Source organism: Myotis daubentonii, chromosome 17 (genome assembly GCF_963259705.1).
Source record: "Myotis daubentonii chromosome 17, mMyoDau2.1, whole genome shotgun sequence".
Classification (NCBI taxonomy): domain Eukaryota; kingdom Metazoa; phylum Chordata; class Mammalia; order Chiroptera; family Vespertilionidae; genus Myotis; species Myotis daubentonii.
Window position 1 is genome coordinate 14,282,109 of NC_081856.1, and position 23,883 is coordinate 14,305,991.

A 23,883-nucleotide genomic window follows, 5' to 3' on the forward strand; every position below is an offset into this window, starting at 1 on the left:
AATTTTAAGGAAGGGATAGTGTCCGAAAAAGACGCCCAGAGAAAACAAGAGTCAGAGAACCTTATTTTGAGTTTTCCCAACGTTCTTCCTGGGAGGCCTCGCTGTCCTCCAGGTTTCCCTCCCCGATTCCTCCTGCCCGATTTGCACCTTCACAAGTGCCTGTCCAACCCTCGGCAGTTCCTAACCTTTTCGGGGAGCTGTGTCTCACCCAGGCTGCCGCCCACCGTTTCCAGGTGAATGTAGCAGGCTGTCTTTTCAGTCCTAGTTTAGATTCAACCAAGGCAGGATTCATTTTTAAGTGAAAGTTCAGAGATGGCTCCGTCTAAATACAGCATTGCTATTTTTAGTTTACACCTTTTGTAGCTGCTGTCATTATTCATGCCTCCTTTACCGCAACTGTGTTGGGTATTTTTATATTTTTAGTAATTGCTTTTGTGAGCTAATTTATGTACCGCTATTAAAAGGGAAAAGTTATGCTTGTTTTGTTCTGTTTTCTTTCCAGGGCCCTAATTCAGTCATGATTGTCCTTGTCATGCTGTTGAATATCGGGTTGGCCATTCTTTTTGTTCACTTTCTAACTTGATTGGAGTTAGGAAAGGTAAGACTAGCCTTGATTTCTATTACAAACCACAAAACATAGCATTCTTGTCCCATGTTCAGATTCACATTCTTTTTAACAACGACACATTGTCCTTCACTTTAACTTTGGCTGTGCCTGAATGTGATTCCACATAGCTACTCCATGATATAACTGTTTTGACCCTTCGGTGGAGTCATGACAACTAGTAGTCTCAGCCCACAGTTCTGCCCAGTGGTGTCATCAGCCCTTTAAATGGCACACCCCGGTCAGACTCAGACCCAGGAAGGGAGGCTTGCCATTAGGATGGGCTCTCGAGAGAAAGGAACCTTGGAAAATGCGGCCAGAGGCCCTGTCCGGTCCCCGTGGGAGGGCTGTGTGGCTCTGGGGTCCTCTGGGAGCTGGAGCAGGCGGCGGGCTGGAGCGCAAAACTTAACAATCCTTCTTTTTTAAAATCTGCTGAAGCAGCCCCATCCGGCGAAGTTCCTGGCACTGGCTGCTCCATCTGTCCTAGCAGAGTGTGACTAAACTGGAAACGTATGGAGCTGCGTGTTTGGTTGTTGATGGGAGTCAACAGCTGCCTTACTATTTTACCATCTGACGTTGGCAGCGGGGAGCTGGGCAAACAAACGACCCGACCGGAGGAATGCGGCCGGAGGATTGTGTTGCTGCCACCGCCTTTCCACCGCTCGCTCCCGTCTCGGTCCGAGAACGAGGCAGCAGCATCACTCAGCAGTCTTATGCCATGACCTGCTGCTTTCATGCCCCCAAACGTTCTGGGAGAGAACGTTGCGTTTGCTTGTGCACGACTATTTTTGCTGTTTATTTAAATATGATGATGTACGGTCACCTACCACGTGCGGTCCTGGCTGGATGAAATACCCACGTTGCATCTCAAGGAAAAGAATCAACAAAAGTCTAGAGAAAATGTGTCGATTTTGACAACAATACATCGTTTTTGTAATGCCATTTAGTCTTCCTAAACCTTGGGTGAAAGGCTGTTTATCTTTAAAAGTTAGCAATTTGAAAGCATTATACCTTCCTAAGAAATAATTTAATTTTAAATATTTTTAACATTACTGAGATGAGTTATTTATGCACTCGGGAGGTGCTAAATTCTAAAAACTGAAAGACAACAGAATTCTAAGAAGTCAGAATGTTGCATGGGTTGCAGTAATCGGTGTCTAAAGGATTCAGTTTCATTGCTGACGTACTTTACAACCAAATAGAATCTTGTCAGTGGCTATGTTAATTCCCATGAAAGTTAAGCAAGATGCTATTAATAACTGCTCTTCTCTTTCCCTTTATTTTTTCCCCCAACTGAAAATTTTGAATACATTCAGGTAGAGCATAAAGCTTTGTAAAATCACTGCTTCTCAATTTTATGCCTTTCGTGTTTTTTCAAAGTCCTTTTTTAATTTTATTTCACATCTTAAAGGCTTAGACGTTTTTGTTTCAATAGTTGTCTTTCGCCGTCCTTTGTTATTCTGGCATAATTTGATTTTTTTTTTTTTTTGCTGTTTTACAAGTTATTCTTTGTTACTCAGAAGCATGCCTACTTCGAGAAACTACAGGGTCTTTCTCAAAGTAATTGTTTAAAAAGAAATCAGGGGAGGAAAGGTTTCTGTTAGATCTCTATGAAACATGACATTGTGGAGAGGGAGCTATTCCTGAATATTTTCACCATCTGCATGGTTTAATCCGATTCTCTTTGCCTTATTTGCTACCCTTTCGATGCGGAAGAGACCATTCACGTGTTAGCACAGGGGTGAACTGGGTGCTTGGTCACCTGCAGGGCAGTAACCCAGTGGTGTTTCTTGCAGAAGTGCACTATGTTGAGAATCCTGGGTGTGACCAATATGGAGTAAAGAAGAAAGCAGAAAGAGAGCAAATGAAAATTTCAACTTGTATATTTAATTATTTTTTACATTTTGCTTTGACTTTGAAATTTAGGAAGTACGTTTTTACCCAAGAAACGTTTAAGTTCCTGTGTCATTCTCAATACTCTCACTTCTCCTTCCTGGCCCCTTAGCTCTTTACGCTGGGAAAGCTGATTTTCTAAAAAGAGAAAATATTTAATCTTATTAAGTGTTTATTTAAAATGTGTAATGCTTTGAAATAATGGGCTAACAAGATAACGAAAGGATATGTTTCTACAGTAAGCATGTTGGTTCCATTTATAAATATATGTATGATTTATAAGCTTTTTTAAAACAAAGCCCAAATTGTCGGTATTTTTCTAAAATGTGCACAGCTGTATTTTACATGAAAGGCTCTTTCTAATGGGTTGTTATACTGTACTCTACATTTTGGACAGCACATGAAGTCTGCCAGTGTACTTAATAAAACATGACTTTGTTTATTTAAAGTTTCTTGCTGTGAAAAAAAGAACTCCCTACCTGTGAGTTCCTTTATTTATAATCCTTGAAACCAAAATGTATAACGTACAGTTTTCACAACTGTATTTGCTCTAATAAAAAAAAAAGTTGGTTATTTAAAAAGTTGCAGGTGTGTCTCCTTTGTGCATAAATTACTGTCTGGAGTTATGTGGAATTTTGGTGTGTTGAAAGAAAGAGCTGCTGAGAAATTAACAATAGAAATGATGGGGGGAGGGGATCGGGGCTCAAAGAAGCCACGTGTCAGAAGGTAGCTGTACTACATGGTTATTTCTTTCTACGTTTCTTTCATCGCGGGCCTTCCAGGTAATTTTGCAAAATAAGATTCACTGCTCTGGTTGATGCCTTCATTAACACGTGAAGTGCCCAGTCAGTCACCGGTGACTGACACTATACTTTCCATCTGGAAGACAAAACAGGCTGGGCGTTTAACGTGTTAACTGGATTAGTGCCCTACCCAGGGTTTCCAGTTTTTTTTCTTTTGGTTTTTTAATATATTTTTATTGATGTCAGAAAGGAAGGAGAGGTAGATAGATAAAAGCATCAATGATGAGAATCATCAATCCGCTGCCTCCTGCACGCCTCCTACTGGGGATCCAGCCTGCAACCCGGGCATGTGTCCTGACTGGGAATCGAACCGTGACCTCCTGGTTCATAGGCTGATGTTCAACCACTGAGCCATGCCAGCTGGGCAAGGATTTCAAGTTTTTAAGGAAAACTCTAAGTTGGAGTCAATTCCCTCCTGCATGGGTACTTTTCAATTAACTCAAGTTTTTGGACCATTGTGCCCCAAATAAATTAATACGTTGCTATGGCCCCTACTGCTGAACACACTTCTGGAAGCTTAGGCCAATGAGCAGTTCAGGGAACCTGCTGCCACTAAACCTTCCTTCGTTTATTTAAAGTTTCTTGCTGTGAAAAAAGAACTCCCTACCTGTGAATTCCTTTATTTATAATCCTTGAAACCAAAATGTATAACATTTGGCTCCTAACGCCCCTAACCACTCACCTGCCTGCCTGCCTGCCTGATCACCCCTAACCACTCTGCCTGCCGGCCTGCTCGCTCCCAACTGCCCCCCTGCCAGCCTGCTCACCTGAGCGCCCTTTGAAGCCATCCTCGGAGCTGGGCTAGGCAAGCTGCCTCGGAGGTATAATAAAAGGACCTCCAGAACTGCTGCCCAGGAGCTGCCAGGGTGCTTTTAAGTTCCCAGGTTTGTCACTCCTGTCGGGGGCTAGTATATTCAAGACCTCCATATAAATAATTCACAAAGTGATCACCTCTGGCTACTAACCGATTTATCGACTTAAACGATGACTCTCCTAGCAAATCCTAAAGGAACGCAACACAGGGCAGACTGTTTTGGAGACAGCGGGAAAAGCACAGGGTGCTAGAACCATTATTGATTCCAGACTCATGTCCAAACCACACGTCATGATGGTTGAAGCCAAAGCTCAGGAGACGACTGTGTGGTTGGGAAGAATCTGGAAAAATATTCTGTCCGCCCATTTAATGCAGTCACTATTCTAAGAGTCATGATGAGTAGGCTCCCAGGCTCTCACTCTGTGGACCTGCCGCCCTTCTCTCGTGGTCTGGGAGGTTGTGTAGACTCGACTTTCCAACTCCGTATGGAGCTGTAGACGTGACATAGTCTGCACCTCCCCGGGAACAGTTCACAAGGCTGTGTTTGCTTGTCCAACATTTCATTCTTACTCCAAAAGTACTGAAAAGTACTTTAGTATTCTCTAACAATCTCTATAGGGGTCAGATTAATGGGACATAGAAGAAAATAACAGAATCTATACTGATGAAAGGGTAATATGCTAATTAGACCGGGAGACCTTCCGGACATCCTTCTGGCCAAAGCCATGGTGGCGGGGCCGAGGCAGAGGCAGTTAGGGGCCATCAGGCCAAGAGGGGAGGGCAGGTGGAGGGGGGGCAGTTGGGGGCAAGCAGGCCGGCATGGGGGGGCAGTTGAGGGTGAGAAGGCCAGCAGGGGGTGCAGTTGGGGGCAAGCAGGCCAGCAGGCAGAGTGGTTAGGGGTGATCAGGCAGGCAGGCAGGTGAGCGGTTAGGAGCCAGCCATCCCAGATTGCAAGAGGGATGTCCAACTGCCGGTTTAGGCCCGATCGGGCCTAAACCGGCAGTCAGACATACTCTGAGGGGTCCCAGATTGGACACACACCCCCACCCCCGTGCACAAATTTCATGCACCGGGCCACTAGTGTGTGTGTGTGTGTGTGTGTGTGTGTGTGTGTGTGTGTGTGTGTGTGTGTATCATAATGAATTTGGATGAATGCCATAATGATGGATGGACTTCTGGCTGTGGTCCTGATGGTCGATCCTCCTCTAATCTGTTCTCCTGGCTTTTTCTCTGTAAAATGGGCACGACCACAGCACTGACCTCACAGGCTGCTTGTGAGGATGAAATTAGCTCATTTACATTAAGTGCGAGGTCCAGTGCCTGGCACCTACTCACTGCTTTGTACGTGTTAGCTTTTACTCATTGATGGAACTAGGAAAATGTATTAAATGCCTCTGAGTGTCTCAGACGCATTAAAAAATAGAGATCCCACTAAAGGCCTCTTTATAAGGGTTAATTAGGCCACCGGCCATAGGATGTTCTTTCTTCAGTGGTGATCAGCGAGTCTTTCTCACTGTGAAAACCAAACACCACACTCACAGACTTCCTTCTTGATACGTGTGCTTTTCAGTATAGAATACGAGACATTTGCTTTACGAAGAACTTTCACATTGATATCTCATGAAGTTCTTGTACAATTCCTATGAAAGTTAAATGACTTGCCCAAGATCCTTTAGCCAAAAATTATAAAAATTTGTGATTTTGATTTGCCTGTAAATGTGCTTTTTTATTTCATATATTGGCTAGCATTATTCCACACTAACACAGTCAGCGGCCATAAAAATGTAGAAAATATGAAATTCAAAAGTAACATGGTGGGTTGAATGAGCCCATTTCCATCAGTTCCTTAATGCCATTTGGTTGCTATAACTATAGTGGAGTCTATTAGAAAATCTGAATAATGTATTCACAATCCTTCTATTTCTTGACTTTTAATAATTTATTTATCTATGATATTTATTTTTGAACCTTATAAAATACTAAATATTAACAAAATTTTAGCATTTCAAGGATATCTTGGTATTTTGAAGTAAGAAGCACGTTATAAATGAACTTGGTGTGGGGGTGGGGGTGTTTGAACTTGATCTCTAGGATTAACCTAGGAATTACACATAGCACCTAAAAGATTTAGACAAATATGGTGTTCTTTTCTTCAATTTTTTAAAAATATATTTTTATTGATTTCAGATAGGAAGGGAGGAGAGGGGATAGAAACATCAAAGATGAGAAAGAATCATTGATTGGCTGCCTCCTGCATGCCCCCCACTGGGGATTGAGCCGGCAACCCAGGCATGTGCCCTTGACCGGAATCTAACCAGTACCCTTCAGTCCACAGGCCAAAGCTCTATCCACTGAGCCAAACTGGCTAGGGCCAAATATGGTGTTCTTTTGACAGTTTATCTGTGTTCAATAAAATTTCCTTGTTATTCTCTTGAATCCCAAATCTGATAAACTGTTAGAATTAACACAAAAGTGAGGGCCTGAGATTTGTTTAGCTAGTGATGGATAAAGTTGCTCACTTACTATGGTGAAGAGCACAATATATCAACTTCCGGTCAAGATGGTGGAGTAGGTTAACACTGTGCTCACTTCCTCCCATGACCACATCAAAATTACAACTAGATTATGCAACAGCCATTGCTGAAAACCACCTGAGGACTAGCTAAACAGAATTCCTACAACTAAGGATATACAGAAGAAGCCACATGGAGACTAGTAGGAGGGGCAGAGACACGGAATAGGCAGGTCCCACACCAAAGGCGTGGTGATGAGGAATTAGGAGGGACATCTTGCTGCAGAGGTACCCCCTGTGGAGTGAGGTGTCTCCGCCCCAGACTGGACTCCTCTGCCCGGGGCTCCTGTGCCAGGAGGAGGATCCTCCATAATATCTGGTTGTGAAAACCACCAGAGATTGTGGCTGAGACTGAGGTTGCTGCAGATCTAGACACTTCAGGTCTTAAAACCTGAGCACAGACTCACTCACTCACCAAATCACTCACTCTAGGCTCCAGTGCTGGGGCAGCAGCTACAAAAGCACCAGGGTCATATGAGAAGGACCTGAATTTATTAGCTTCAGGGTGAGGGCTGGAGGGTAGGGATCAGGACAGCTCTCTCCAGGACAAAAGTGCCGACAGATGCCAATGTTCCCTCACTGAGTTACCACCATCATCCCACCACTCACCCCCAGCCTGTAGTGGATGCCAAATCTGAGCTCTCCATTAACTTGTCTAACATCATTGGCCCTGCTGTGGTGATTCCCTGAGACCCCACCCCACCCAACTCAAATGCCTGGTTGGAACCTATTCTAGATGCTTTTCCACACAAGTGGCCTTCCTCACCTCACACTGGGGTAGCAGTATTATGTCAGAAAAAAATAGACTTTAAAACAAAGACTGTAACAAGAAGCAAAGAAGGGTATTTCATCATGATAAAGGGATTAATCCAACAAGAGGATACAACTCTCATAAGCATTTACACACCCAATGTAGGAGCACCTAAAACCAGGGTGTCCCCAGAAAATGTATACTCACTTTGAATAATACTTCTTACCTGGCAGGGGAGATACCATGATCACACTCGGAATAATTATAAAGGCACTGTTTATTAAAATATATTTCATTTTGAAAATGTAATTGAATCAGCTTTTAAAATGGGTATACATTTTTTGGGAGGGATACCCTGTATATAAAACAAATATTTATGGACATAAAGGGAGAGATCAATAGTAATATTACTATATTACAGTAATAACAGTAATAGTGGGGGATTTTAATGCTCCATTGACATCAATGGATAGATCAGCCAGCCAGATGGGAAATCAACAAGGAAACAGTGGCCTTAAATGACACGTTAGACCAGATGGATTTAGTTGATATTTTTAGGGCATTTCACACCAAAGCAGCAGAATATACATTTTTCTCAAGTGCACATGGAACATTTTCCAGGATAGACCAGGCTAGGCCACAAAACACGTTTTAATGAATTTAAGAAGATGTTCATCATATTAAGTATCTTCTCTGATCACAATGGTATGAAACTAAAAATCAATGCTAAGAAGAAAGCTAAAAACACACAAACTCATGGAGGCTAAATAACATGCTACTGAACAATGAATGGGTTAACAACCAGATCAAAGAACAAGTCAAAAGATACCTTGGGACAAATGAAAATGAAAACACATTGACCCAAAATCTATGGGACACAGCCAAGGAAGTTCTAACAGGGAAATGTATAGCAATACAGGCCTACCTCAAGAAACAAGCAAATATTTATGGACATAAAGGGAGAGATCAGCAGTAATACAGTAATAGTAGGGGACTTGAGAATCAACAATCTAACCTTACACTAGGACCTAGAAAAAGAACAAAGCCCAAGTGAGTAGAAGGGAAGAAAAATAAAGATCAAAGTGGAAATAAATAAAAGAGTCTTTAAAAAAAGAGAGAAAAGATCAATGAAACCAAGAACTGGTTTTTTGAAAAATAAACAAAATTGATAAATCCTTAACTAGATTCATCAAGAAAAAAATAGGTATGGCCCAAATAAATAAAATCAAAAATGAAAGAGGACAACTGACAACTGACATTGACAGAAATACAAAGCATTATAAGGAAATACTACAAACAATATATGCCAACAAACTGGACAATCTGTAAGAAATAGATAAACTCCTAGAAATATACAATTTTCCAAGGCTCATTCAGGAAGAAACAAAAAAAATCTGAAAAGATCAATAACTGCTCATGAAATTTAGTCAGTAATCAAAAACTTCCCAATAAACAAAAGCCCTGGACCAGATGACTTCACAGGTGAATTTTACCAAACATTCAAAGAAGAATTAATACTTATCCCTCTCGAGACTTGAAGCTGGAGAACCAAGATGGCGGCGTAGGTTAACGCCGGAGTTTGCTGCTTTGAACAACTACTTCAAAAGTGAAACTAAAACACGGAACGGACATCACCCAGAACCACAGGAATGCTGGCTGAGTGGAAGTCCTACAACTAGGAGGAAAGAGAAACGCATACGGACACTCAGAGGAGGCGCAGTGCTGAAGTCAAATTCTGAGGTGCGGAGTGCGCGGAGTGGGCTGGCAGCGGAGGGCGCGGTTGGCGTTTTCAATCGGGAGGGAGTCACAGACTCTGAGCTCCAGATCCGGGCGAGTCTTTAAGGACCCAGACTCAAACGGGAGAAGCGGGACTGTCTGGCTTCGGTCAGAGCGAGTGCAGCTTTCTCTCCGAGCTTTGCAGCGGGTGCTGGGACTCAGAGAGGCAGAGCCCCTGGGGACAGGACTGAGAGCCGCCATAACTGCTCTCTCCGGCCCACCCTGTTGATCCTGTGCGACCCGCCCCGCCCAAGCCCTGCACAGAGGCATTTGCCGGATAGCCCCAGGCAAAGGCTAGATTAGCACCTCCCTAGAGGACAGAAGTTCTCTCACTGCTGACACAGCTGATTCTCATAGCCACTTGGCCTGGAGGTCAAACCCTCCCTGGAATTAGCTACAACAATCAAGATTTATCTATAAGACTGCGAACAAAGACCACTAGGGGGTGCACCAAGGAAGAATAACAAAATGCGGAGACAAAGAAACAGGACAAAATTGTCAATGGAAGAAATAGAGTTCAGAACCACACTTTTAAGGTGTCTCAAAAACTGTTTAGAAGCTGCCGATAAACTTAATGAGATCTACACGAAAACTAATAAGACCCTCGATCTTATATTGGGGAACCAACTAGAAATTAAGCACACACGGACTGAAATAACGAATATTATACAGACGCCCGACAGCAGACCAGAGGAGCGCAAGAATCAAGTCAATGATTTGAAATGCGAGGAAGCAAAAAACATCCAACCGGAAAAGCAAAATGAAAAAAGAATCCAAAAATGCGAGGATAGTGTAAGGAGCCTCTGGGACAGCTTCAAGCGTACCAACATCAGAATTATAGGGGTGCCAGAAGATGAGAGAGAGCAAGATATTGAAAACCTATTTGAAGAAATAATGACAGAAAACTTCCCCCACCTGGTGAAAGAAATGGACTTACAGGTCCAAGAAGCGCGGAGAACCCCAAACAAAAGGAATCCAAAGAGGACCACACCAAGACACATCATAATTAAAATGCCAAGAGCAAAAGATAAAGAGAGAATCTTAAAAACAGCAAGAGAAAGAAACTCAGTTACCTACAAGGGAATACCCATACGACTGTCAGCTGATTTCTCAACAGAAACTTTGCAGGCCAGAAGGGAGTGGCAAGAAATATTCAAAGTGATGAATACCAAGAACCTACAACCAAGATTACTTTATCCAGCAAAGCTATCATTCAGAATTGAAGGTCAGATAAAGAGCTTCACAGATAAGGAAAAGCTAAAGGAGTTCATCACCACCAAACCAGGATTATATGAAATGCTGAAAGGTATCCTTTAAGAAGAGGAAGAGGAAGAAAAAGGTAAAGATACAAATTATGAACAACAAATATGCATCTATCAACAAGTGAATCTAAGAATCAAGTGAATAAATAATCTGATGAACAGAATGAACTGTTGATTATAATAGAATCAGGGACCTAGAAAGGGAATGGACTCACTATTCTTGGTGGGGAAAGGGGTGTGGGAGATGCGGGAAGAGACTGGACAAAAATTGTGCACCTAGGGATGCGGACAGTGGGGGGGGGGGGGGTAAGGGCAGAGGGTGGGGTAGGAACTGGGTGGAGGGGAGCTATGGGGGGAAAAAAAGAGGAACAAATGTAATAATCTGAACAATAAAGATTTACTAAAAAAAAAAAAAAAAATACTTATCCTTCTCAAGCTGTTACAGAAAACTATAGACTAGGGGAGGGACCTAAACTCATTTTACAAGGCCAGCATTACTATGACACCAAAACCAGACAAAGACACCACGATGGAAGAAAATTATAGGCCAATATCCCTGGTAAATATAGACGCAGAAATCCTCAACAAAATACTAGCAACCCAGGTCCAACAATACATTAAAAAGATTATACACCATGATCAAGTGGCATTTATTCTCAAGATGCAAGGTTGGTTCAATATCTGAAAATCAATTAACATGATACACCACATAAACAAAATGAAGGACAAAAATCATATGACCATATTAATAGATGCAGAAAAACTGCTTGACAAAAATACAACATCCATTTATGATTAAAAACTCCCAGCAAAATGGAGATAGAGGGAACAAATTCCCACATAATAAAGACCATATATGACAAATCCACAACTAACATACTCAGCAGTGAAAAGCAAAGATCTTTAAGATCAGGAACAAGACAAGGATGTACACTTTCACCACTTTTATTCAACACTAGTATTGGAAGTCTTAGCCACAGCAATCAGACCAGGAAAAGAAGTAAAACGTATCCAAATTGGAAAGGAAGAAGTAAAACTGTCATTATTTGCAGAGGACTTGAATATATACATACATATATATATATATCCCTAACAAATCCACCAAAAAAGCTATTACAACTAGCACATGAATTCAGTAAAGTAGCAGGATACAATATTAACATTCAGAAATTGGTTGCATTTTTATACACCAATAACAAACTATCAAAAAGAGAAATTTAAAAAACAACCCCATTTACAATCGCATCTAAAAGAACAAAATACCTAAGAATAAACTTAAACGTGGGGATAAAAGACCTGGACTGGAAAAACTATAAGACACTGAAGAAAGAAATTGAAAAAGATAAAAAAATAAATGAAAGGATATACATGCTCGTCATTGAAGAATTAACATCATTAAAATGTCCGTACTACCCAAAGTGATCTCCAGATTTAATGCAATCCCTATCAAAATACCAATGGCATTTTTTGCAGAACTCGAACAAATAATCCTAAACTTTTTATGGAACCACAAAAGACCTCAAATAGTTAAAGTGGTATTGAGAAAGAACAAAGTTAGAGGTAGCCTGCTACCTGATATCAAACTATACTACAATGCTATAGTAATCAAAACAACTTTTTATGCCATGTGGTACAGGCATAAAAACAGGCATATAGATCAATGGAACAGAATAGAGAACCCAGAAATAAAGCCAGGCCTGTATGCTTGTTTAATTTATGGCAAAGGGGGCAAGCATATACAGTGGAGCAAAGACAGTCTCTCCATTAGTGGTGCTGGGAAAACTGGACAGATACATGCAAAAAAATGAATGTGGGTCACTTTCCTAAACCATTTATAAGAATAAACTCAAAATGGATTAAAGACTTAAATGTAAGGTCTGAAGCCATAAAACTCCCTAGAATAAAACATAAGCAACAAACTCTTTGACATTACTCTTAGTAATATTTTTTATATGTCTCCTCCAGCAAGGGAGACAAAAGAAAATTAACAAATGGGTCTATATCAAACTAATGAGTCTTTGCACAGCAAAGGAAACATCAACAAAATGAAAAGACAACCCACTCAATGGGAATACATATTCATTAATGATACATCTGATAAGGATTTAATATAAAGAATTCATACAATTAAAAAAAAAAACACTAATCAATCTGATTAAAAAATGGGCAAAGGACCTGAACAGAGATTTCTCCAAAAAGGACACACAGATGGCCAATCAACATATGAAAAGATACTCAACATCACTAATACCAGGGAAATGCAAATTAAAAGCCCAATGATATGACCTTACACCTATCAGAATGGCTATCATCAATAAATCAACAAAGAACAAGTGCTGGCAAGGATGTGAAGAAAAGGGGACCCTCATGCATTGCTGGTGGGATTGTAAATTGGTGCAATCACTATGGAAAATAGTATGGAGGTTCTTCAAAAAATTAAAAATATAGCTACAATATGACCCAGCAATTCCACTTCTGGGTATATATCTGAAGAAAACAAAAACATTAATTTGAAAAGATATATGCACACCTATGTTCACTGTAGCATTATTTACAATAGCCAAGATATGGAAGTAACCTTAGTGTTCATTGATAGATAAATGGATAAAGAAGAGGTGATACATATGTACCATGGAATATTACTCAGCCACAAAAAAAGTAATGAAATCTTGCCACTTACAACAGTAAGTGAATGAACCTAAAGGGCATTATGCTGAGTGAAATAAGTGAAACAGAGAAAGACAAAAACTATATGATTTCACTTATATGTGGATTCTAAAATATAAAATAAGTGAACAAACAAAAGATAAATTCATAGATACAGAGAAGAAATTGATGGTTTACAGATGGGAGTGGGGTTGGGAGGCTGGGTGAAAAAGTAGAAGGATTAAGTTGTACAAATAGCCAGTTACAAAAACAGTCACAGGGATGTAAAAGACAGCATAGGGAACATAGTAATGTTGTAATAACTACGTATGGTGTCAGATGGGTACTAGATTGATCACTTCATTATATAAATGTCTAATCATTATATTCTACACCTGAAACTAATATAATTAGTATGTTAACTGTAGTTGAAAAGTAAAAAAACATTAAAAAAAGAATACAGTGTTTCAATCCTTGAAAAGAATTTTATAGAGAGGGTTTGGAGGTGGAGATGAATTCATTAAAGATGATTATAATATTTACATACAAATCTTTCCTTGCCCCCCTACTGTCCCCTTGGTGAAATAATGAAGAACACTATAGAACATTCAGTGGAATTCAAGATGATATTTACTTAAGGGTAGGCAATGGAGGTCTTTGGTTTCAGAACTGCATATCTCACATTCCTGCCATTTATGGCACATGTTTGGAAGAAAAGAATCTAATAGGTGAATAGTACATCCCCTGTGCAGTAAATGCAAAGGTGAGAAGAAGCCGAGATCATCTGATTTTCTCATGTTTGGGGCAGGTTGTAACAACAGTTTCCAACCAGTAGAGCAGGTACCTAGAGGTCCAGTGGCTGTTTCTGATGTTAATAAAGGCCAAGAAGATGCCCAAACATGAAATTGCTGTAGAGCTAACGAGTGTGGAATCTAAGAATGAGAGATGGCATTTTAAAAGCAGTTTCACATCAGATAACTGGGCCAAATAAGAAGTTAGCAGAGGTTAGAAATACTCAAATCCATACAATATTCCAAAGGATAAAGTGTCATTAGGTCCGTTGTTACTCATCAGTCCATTGAAACCAAGCAGGAATCTGGGAAGTAATCTCCACACAAGAAAGTACCCAAAAAAATGAAATATTTCTGAACTCAAAATAAGGTTTGCTGTTATTTGCATCCAGTGTGTTGTGATACAAGCAATGTGAGGTGTTCAGCATAACTTGTCATTTCTCAGTGTCCACTTTTTCATTTCCTGTATTTTCTTACTTTACAGTTTGGTGTGTGGGGGGGTTTTTTTTCCATTAGAATTTTTGTGCATAGAAACATCTTTCCATTTATTCTAGTGAACATATTATTTTTTTCTTCACAAAAAAGAAAAAAATCGAAAAGATCTAACAAACTTTAAAAATCTAACCTAAAGATCCTAACAAACTGTATTTGGGGGTTTCCATGAATTCACTCAAACTATTAACAATTTACCTGTGTTTGTGTTGACATTCTGAAGACTCCCTGAGCAAGTTATAAAGGGAGCATTCGAAACCTAACTGCTGCCCTCCTCCCAGCTCTCGGGAATGTTAATGCTACGTGCTCCATACACCACCTCCTACCTCAGAGCCTGCAAGCCTCAGCTCTCCTCCCACCTGAGCATAGCTCCTTGTCAGTCTCCTCAGCCCAGCAGCATGCAAAGACCCACACAAGTCACCACTGCAGGCTGGCAAACGCCCCAGCTTAGCTGAGGAGACTACCTCTGCCAGGGAAGCATAAGGCAGCCTAAATCAGGAATGCCACTTCCTCAAATGCCATTTTTATGGAACTTCCTTTGGAATTGTCCCCATAACCACTGGCTATGCCCGCACATGTCCAAATATCACATGTCCGTGTTGTACACTCTCAGGATAGTGTTTACGTCTGTAAGAGAGAGGAACAATAATATCTGCCTCATAGTGGGGGGATTTTCAATTACAGTTGGTATTCGATATCATTTTGTATGAATTTCAGATGCACAGCATAGTGGTTAGACAATCATATACTTTACGAAGTGTTCCCCCTGACATTTCCATTACCCACCTGGCACCATACAGTTATTACAATATTATTGACTATTCTAGTGGCCTGGTGCACAGATTCGTGCACATTGAAAGGAAATTAATTAGAAGAAATATTTTAATATCGCTATTCGCCCTTTCTCTATAATAGAAGTGTCAGAGATGAAAGAAAATTAGTAAAATATATATGTGAAAATAATATATAAATTGATTAATAAACAATAACAACATGATATAACAACAAAGACATTATATAAAAAGACAAAAACATGATATAAAATATTGATAAAAACAATGACTGATAAATTGATTAAACTTATCTATCTAATATCTCCCAGTATACCACATTAAGAGTAAAAACACTTTCAGAGTGCTTGACTAATTTCCCTTGTGATAAAGTATTTACAACTTTAACATCACACGCTCTTTGAACTCGAGAGAAAGCAATATATAACTGACCATGTCCAAAAAATGGATTCAGGTAGGAATATTCCTACTCTGTCTAGAGTTTGTCCTTGTGCTTTATTAATAGTCATCACAAATGCTGGCATCACAGGAAACTGTCTTTGAATTAATTTAAATGGGAGGCCAGTGTCAGATGGGGACAAATATCGCGCATGCACAAGTCAACGTTTATTTTTAAATTGCCAATGTGCATCATATGTACCCACCCGCTGGTCAGTCGGACGGTCAGATGGACGGTCGGACGGTCACTTAGCCTTTTATATATATATAGATTTCCTATGCTGTAATTTACATCCTCGTCACTAGTGTATAACTTCCAATCCATACTTCTTAATCCCTTCACTTTTTTTACCCAACCACCCTTCTATCTGGCAACCATCAGTTCCTTCTCTGTATCAATGCCTCAGTGTTTTTATAAGAATCAAAGCAGATAACTTCAGTCAATTCCCTGGCACATGGTAAACTCTCAAAATACAGTAGGTATTACACTTAATATTCTCACCTTCATTAGCAATTTGCACTTACTCCATCAAATTGCATTTATTACACATAATTGATGTTTCTTAAAACTCATTGAAATGAAATTCTACCAGCCTTTGGTCCTGCCCTAAGGAATGTACTCTACATATAGCATCCATTATACTTTATACAATTAAATGGGTTTCTTCTCAAAAGCAAAAAGCAGACAAAATTCAAAGCTCCTAGTGGCCATCAGAAGGTACATGGGCAAGTACTGATACATTCTCATAAAAGGCTTAGGGATAGTTAATCATGCAGAACACTCATTACACACAGTAGGTACAGCTATTTATTAGTGTCTATTAGTCAGAAAAAAAGGCATGAGAAAAGCGTTAAGGAGTATGAGAAATGAATCTGACAAGGCCTGCCACAGCGACTGTACTCTTGGTTGTAGGGACTTTCTGAGGTATGAAAGGTTTTCAATGATATGCAGAAATGTGTTAATGGGCCCAGCTGTTAGGTTTAATCCCTGTGGTTATGAACATAGGCAAATGGCTCTGTCTTTACATAAAATTAAAATATATGTAATCAGAAATAATAGCAAAACATCATCACAAATGCTGAGTATTCACTGTAGCATCCATTACTTGATAAATCCTGTCCTTGGCATTGACAGAGAAAGAACAGAAAAGAAGTTAATGCCCCAGTTCAGAGAAGACATCCAGATAGCTGAGCTCAAATCCCACAGGGAGCTCACCTCGGGGCTTTTCCGCAATGGGTAACAGGAACAATTCACCTGCTTGAAACATATTCCACTCACCATTTTAAAGAAAACCTCACACAAGATGAAAATCACCTCCTGGGACTTCAACTAGCTTTTTTAGGGGTGGGGAAATCATTTTTCTGCCAATGGCCATTTGGATATTTATAACATCAATTGCAGGCCATACAAAATTATCAACTTAAAAATTAGCCGGCTGTATTTGGCCAAACATTTAAATAACTCACCCCTAATGCCTTGGCAGGGCCAGACCTAATGATTTTGTGGGCCTTTGACAGCCCATGGGACGTTAGCCAACCCCCTGTACGGGCCACAACAGGAAGATGAGCTTCAGAGGTTCTCAAACTCTAACCAGCACTAGGACTGCCTGCAGGTGAGTCCCAAGGGCAGCGCTTCCAATGTGGAGGTCTGAGGAATTCATTTCTAACATGTTCCCAAGTGCTGCTGCTGCTGGCCAGGGAACCCTACTTTGAGAACCACTTGTCTTTGTAATCAAGCAGCACACAAGTATCAAGCACCAACTACATTCAGACTCTTTGCTTGGCTGCATGTCTGGTGTGGCAAAGAGAATAAAGAAGAGAGAAAAGGAACACAGATGTACCTAACAAATGTCTAGTCAAGTTATTTAGTCCTTATAATGACTCCGGGAAGCATTCTCCCCATTTTGCACAGGAAAAAACCAAGGCGCAGAGGGGTGGAGAGAACTGTTTTACCCAACGCCGCTGATGGGTAGCGCAGCCAAGACTGACACCCAGGAGCCTGTGGCCCCAAGTCCTGGGTTCTCTTTCCCCTTCATCTCAGCAGCTCCGACCCTGTCCTCTGGCCACCAAGAGCTTGGAACACAGACACAGTTGGAGAGCCTTCTGACTGCCATTGGGCCAGGTAACATGAAGGTTGAGTCCTCGGGGTTAATTAGAACAAAATATTGATATCTGAGGCTGAAGGCAGGTATCCATGAATGAGAGTCAATCTCCTAGACACCGAGCTATTTATCAAACCAGGTATGAAACTGGACCACATTCTTTAAGACGTGACACTCAAACACTTCCGTTTTATTCGACTGTGTTCAACTCGCCAGCCTGCACCTCACCCCCGCTGTCCGTCTGTGCGGACGTTCTCCCCTGGCTCTCACAGGAAAGAAAACAACTAGGCAGCTAAAGGTGACGTCAGTGTCGGCACGTACAGATTCCATCCGACTTTCTCCGTGACCGCCAGGCTCCAAGAGGAAGCCTGGTTATCAGAGAGAAGGCAGAGAGGGGCAGGAAGCAGGGGGCTTCTAGGAAACACCCTCATCCTTATTCTTGCGGAAAACCGTGGGCAGGGTTAGGAAGCCAGTCCTTCAAAGAGCATCAGACCAGTGCCCTGTGCGCCTCAGAGAGTTTATTTTCTGTTTCTTTTTGAAAAAATATATCTTATTGATTTTACAGAGAGGATGGGAGAGGAATAGAGAGTTAGAAACATCGATGAGAGAAAAACATGGATCAGCTGCCTCCTGCACGTCCCCTTCTGGAGATCAGGCTGCAACCAAGGTACATACATGCCCTTGACCAGAATCGAACCCAGGACCCTTCAGGCTGAAGGCCGACTTTCTTTCCACTGAGACAAACTGGTCAGGGCTCAGAGAGTTTATTTTCAACATTAAGATGCTCAACAATAGACAATACACAGAAGAGAAAAGACGCATGGTCGCTTCACATGAAAAGATGACCAACCCCACTGGGGCCAGGAAAATGCAGACTCAAACTCCTGTGCCTGCCGCTCGATGACATTCTTGGCTGAAATGGAAAAGGGACTTGATTGGGAGTCAGCTTACATCTCAAAGCCAGGCCACCTTTACTTTCCAGATCTGGGGAGTCCACTGAACAACGTCCCTCCTCGGTGACTCCAGACCCCCTTGCTTACCCCCTTGCTTGATTCTGAGCACGTCACTGCGCTAGGTCACATTTTCAAGTCTGTCTCCACCACCAGGCTGTGTGCTCCTTGCAAATGGAGACTGGCCCATCTCTCTACCCCAGCAGTGCCTGGAACATATATACGTGCGATAAGACTGATGGGTGATTAATAAAACTGAAATATCCTTGCCCTTGGACGGCTCCCACATGAGTGTAAGAGCCATCTTACATGACACCCCAACTCTTTTGTCTTTCAGGGTTAGTGTTACTATGTTAACCGGGAAGGGAGGTTAATACTTTGTAGAAGAGTAGGAAGCTTTAAGCATTTGTGGAAATCACGTTAAGACATCGCTCATTTCCATTTGGCAAAAATTATGGCTGAGTGCCTTTGTAAAATTGGTTTGCTAAGCAATTTGATAACAGATCCAAGAAGGCCAGCAGTTCATTGGTCTTGGTTCAGAAAATTATTTCTTACCAACAGGTATAACACTTTAGTGAAGCAAAATGAGTAAGTTCTAGAGGTCTGCTTACAACTTTGTGTCTACAGATAACAATACTGTTTTGTGCACTTAAAATTAAGAGGGAAAACCACAGAGTAGGTGATCTTACTACAATAAAATAAAATAAATTTTTAACCCTCACCGGAGGATGTTTATTTATTTTAGAGAGAGAGGAAAGGAGAAAGAGAAAGAGAGGGAGAAACATCGATGAGTTGCCTCCTACATGCTCCCCAACTGGGGACTGAATCTGCAATTTAGGTATGTGCCCTGATCGGGAATCAAACCCGCATGCTTTTGGTGTACAGGATGAGGCTTCAACCGAGCCACCCAGCCAGAACGAATTTTAAATTTTTTTTTATTAATTTCTTAGCACTATAAAATTTTTTGAGGCATTTAAGAGTAGGGGGGTGGCAGAGTGGAGCTTGGAGCTCATTCAGAAATCAGTTCTTTATTCCTTATTTACCTTAGAGTGGCAACTGTGGGGGTGACGAGAAATGAACAGATTAGAGCCACACCGAGGCGAGATTAACCCGAGGTGGTGAATGATTTGGTATGGAGATGGGGGAAAAGTAGAACTCAGGAATGACGTCCAGGTTTGAGGCCTTACCTAAGATACGGAAGGGCGGGGCGGAGGGGGGGGCGGGGGGGCGGAGGCGTGCACAGGAAGATGCCAAGTTCAGTGTGAGACATCTTGGACCTGGGAGTTCATGAGATGGCCAAGTGGACAGGATGCCATTGGGTAGACAGGTCCAAAGTTCAAGAGGACACTCTGTGATCAAGACATGTACTGAGTATAGAGTAGGGGAGGAGGGGAGGGACACTCACTTATATGTCGCTATCTGCTCTTCTCTTTACAGATTATTCTACCCATTTATTAGTGCAGGTCCCTCAAAAGAACTATATTCCGTCCCGACTGGCATGGCTCAGTGGTTGAGTATCGACCTATGAACCAGGAGGTCACAGTTCAATTCCTGGTCAGGGTACATGCCCTGGTTGCAGGCTTATTCTCCATTGGGGGGCATGCAGGAGGCAGCCAATCAATGATTCTCTCTCATCATTGATGTTTTTCTCTCTCTCTCTCCCTCTCCTTCCTCTCTGAAATCAACAAAAAATTTTTTAATACATTCCATAGAATTTTTTATTGTGGTAAAATATCCATAACATAAATTTACTATTCTAACCATTAAACGTTCAGTTCAGTGGAATTAAGTACATTCACACCACTATTCATCTTCAGTAGATTTTTATTTTTTTATTTTTTTAAATATATTTTTATTGATTTTAGAGAGGAAGGGAGAGGGAGAGAGAAAGAGAAACATCAATGATGAGAGAGAATCATTGATCGGCTGCCTCCTGCACGCCCCCCACTGGGGATCGAGCCTGCAACCCAGGCATGTGCCCTTGGCCAGAATCGAACCTGGGCCCTTCAGTCCGCAGGCCGACGCTCCGTCCACTGAGCCAAACCGGCTAGGGCTTCAGTAGATTTTTAAAAATTGCCTCTTTTCAAAAACATAATGATTTTGTAATCAATTTCACTAATTTGGGGTTTGTTTGTTTTTTACTATTTCAGAGGTGTTTGAAGTTATTATAAGTTGCTTTATCGTTGAGTCTGAATTCACTGAATAACACATGAAATATGCAATTTTTCTCATTCATTTTAGAACAAGGAATGTGATGATTGAGCTACTATAAATATCTGTGGGTCCTTAAGCTATCTTCAAGTCAAGGAAGTGTTTCTTTACGAGCAGGAACCAGCCCTGCCATCAGGCCCGAGGGCAGAAGACAGGCTGCCAGTCACACCTGCAGGGCCCTTCCTGCTCCCGGGAGCCGGCCTTCCTTGTCCTCTTTCCTGTTCTCTTAGTTTCCTGTGCAGTGGAGCCTCCTGCTGAACTCATAAAGCTAAAAAGCAACAAAGTTTAATTGTGAGGCCCACCAGTACTTTTCGTCATTATCTAGTTGGAGAGATCATTATTTATTTATTGAAATTGGGTTGGGAGAAGTGGGGGTAATTAAAGCTTCTGGGAAAGGGAAGGGGAATTAAAGCTTTTGCCCGAGAAAACCAAAAAGACAAAAACATCACAGGCTACCTACTCCTCCATGAAGATGTCCACTGATCTATAGCTAAATGGTCACTTCACTGGAATTCTCAGTTGCCAAAATTTCACACCAAAATCTCAGCTGCTTAAAAATCTCCCCCTTGCCCGGCCAGCATGGCTCAATGGTTGAGTGTTGATCTATGAACCAGAAGGTCATGGTTTGGTTCCCGGTCAGGGAACACAGCCGGGTTGCGGGCTCAGTCCCCACTGTGGAGCCTACAGGAGGTAGCCAATCAGTGATTCTCATCATTGATGTTTCTGTCTCTCTCCCCCTCTCCTTTCCTCTCTGAAATCAATAAAAATATTTTTTTAAATCTCCCCTTTGAGTATGAATCCACTGTCAAGCAATCCCATTCCAGATTTTTGCTTCCTGACCTTTTTTAACCCTTGGAGATGATGAGGTGACCAAACTCTGGCCAATGAAACTGCCGAGTCGTCTGGAAAACTTTTGCTTTCCTGATAAAAGCAACAGATAGCAGAGACCTCAATGGTGCTGCACCTTCCTCTTTTGTTGTCTTGAATGTAGATGTGATGCCTTATGCAATGGCAACTATCTTGCACCATGAGACTACAAGAAGGGGGCGGGGGGTCAGAAAGTTGGAAAAGCTAGGATCTTTGATAACATTGTTGAACTTCTCTTGTTAAACAAATAATCAATGACATGGTTTAATCTCCTTTTGAATACTCATGCTTGTCATTCACAGCTACCCGGAAAAATAAGACTATTTTAGAAATCAGCTCGTTTCTGTGCTTAGGAGAGTTGGGCTTCTAAAACATCAAAGACCCGGAGAGACGCCAGCACAAACTCTTGACTCCTCCATGCGACTCCCCTGAGCAGCTCACCGGACCGGTCACTCTTTCTGCAGGCCCCATCTCCCCAGTTCACCCTCACAAACTGCACTAATCGACTACCCAGGCACTGCCATGTATTGGCCACTGATCTATTATAAATGCTTCATGGGTATTTCTCATTGAATTTGTTTCCTCACAATAAATGACTAGGAAGTGGTCATTGTCATCCCAGATTTTACAAATTAAAAAAACAACAGATCAGACTGCAAGAGGTGCCATAGCCCCTGGCACCCTCACAGCCAGTAGTAACAGAGCTCAAATTTGAAACCAGGTCTATTTCTGAAGCCTGTCTCACAGGGTTTGTGAGAATTGCCTTCCCGGGTTCTTTTCACAGCATTGCAGCCACCATTCCCTCGGGCCTGAATCCGGACTGCTCTCTGCTGGGGCCATTGTTCCCTCCCACACCTTCTGCCTCCGGAGTGTCTCAAATGACCGCCTGTTTTCCACTCCCCAGCCTCCATCAGCTCCTCTTTGTCACCCGGTCTCCCAGCCACCAGTCTGCCCTTTCTATCTCTAAGACTTGCAGGAGATACAAAGCCACATCTTCTAAAACTTAGCTCTGAGCCTGGGACCCCCCTCAGGAAGGACTAAGAGTAGAAGAAACAGGGAAAGGGCCCCCCTGCATTCACAGGTGAGGCCAGGGCCTTTCCAATCGTGCGGTCGTACCTCTAACCTCAGTGGCATCCTGAGAAAAGCATCATCAGGCGGCTTCCTCGTGTGTAAACATCATGGGTTAGCCCACTGCACACCTAGGCTGTGTGGACAGCCTGGGCTCCTAGCCTACAAGCATGATACTGCACAAAACAGCACGGGATTAAATCAGAAACGCGTAGACACCAGAGGCATGAGGCCACTGCCTCCCTACACGACAAACTTCAATAAGTAGAAAGCGTGCACTCTAAAATAATGATTGAAAGTAAAGTAAACATATAAAAGCATCGCATAGTAAGTACACTCTAAAATAACGACTGAAAGCATAGTACCGTAAATACATGAACCAGTCCCTGGGTTGTTAATTTTCATTATCAAGTAGCATGTACTGTACGTACCTGTATGTGCTATGCTTTTATACTGTGGGCAGCGCAGTATGCTTGTTTGCACCAGCAGCACAGACGCATGGCTAATGTGTTGCCCTAGGACACTATCGTGGCTACATCACTAGACAACAGGAATTCTTCAGTTCCATTATAATCTTATGGGACCACCATCTCATATGCAGTTCAATGTCGACCGAAATCATGATGGGGTGCATGACTGTTCAAGGTTCTCTGTACGTGAAGAACAGTCAGGGGCTACCCTCCACCCGGCACCCCTGTGGGAACCAGCCCCTGCTGGGTCTTGGGCTTCCAACTGGCCAGCACTTGGCCAGGAGAACTCAGCCAGAGAAGGGGCAGAGAGCCCCTCAGAAAACTCCCTGGAAACCTGAGTGCCACGTTTGTACATCCACAAGCAAGCCGGGCAGCTCGGAGGGACTTTGGCAGGTGTGTGCCCTCCCGGTGTGCTCGAGGTCCCAGCGCTGCTAATGGGCCCTGAGCCCTGGCTGACAAGATTTCCCAGGTTCACGCTTCTATGGCCTCATTGAAAGATGGTGCTTTCACTGGGGGGTAGAGAGGTCTCAGTTTTACAAATCAGAAATGCATATGCATGAAGTGGAATAAGGAATAACTTCC

General features: G+C 42.0%; 2 protein-coding genes across 5 annotated transcripts in view; both read left to right on the forward strand.

Annotated features, from left to right (window-relative positions):
• JPH1 (junctophilin 1) overlaps nt 1-3,078 on the forward strand; it is an 86,966-nt gene extending 83,888 nt beyond the window's left edge. Inside the window, exons 5-6 of one of the 4 annotated variants that reach the window (XM_059672868.1) lie at nt 503-598; nt 1,043-3,078. In XM_059672868.1, coding sequence (XP_059528851.1) covers nt 503-583 — 81 coding nt within the window. In that variant the 3' untranslated portion in view covers nt 584-598; nt 1,043-3,078. The remainder of the gene's footprint in view (nt 1-502; nt 599-1,042) is intronic. The other 3 variants (XM_059672867.1, XM_059672869.1, XM_059672870.1) reach the window with 3 other exon arrangements.
• ELOC (elongin C) overlaps nt 1-23,883 on the forward strand; it is a 198,999-nt gene that overhangs the window by 17,898 nt on the left and 157,218 nt on the right. The gene's annotated exons all lie outside the window — the stretch shown is intronic.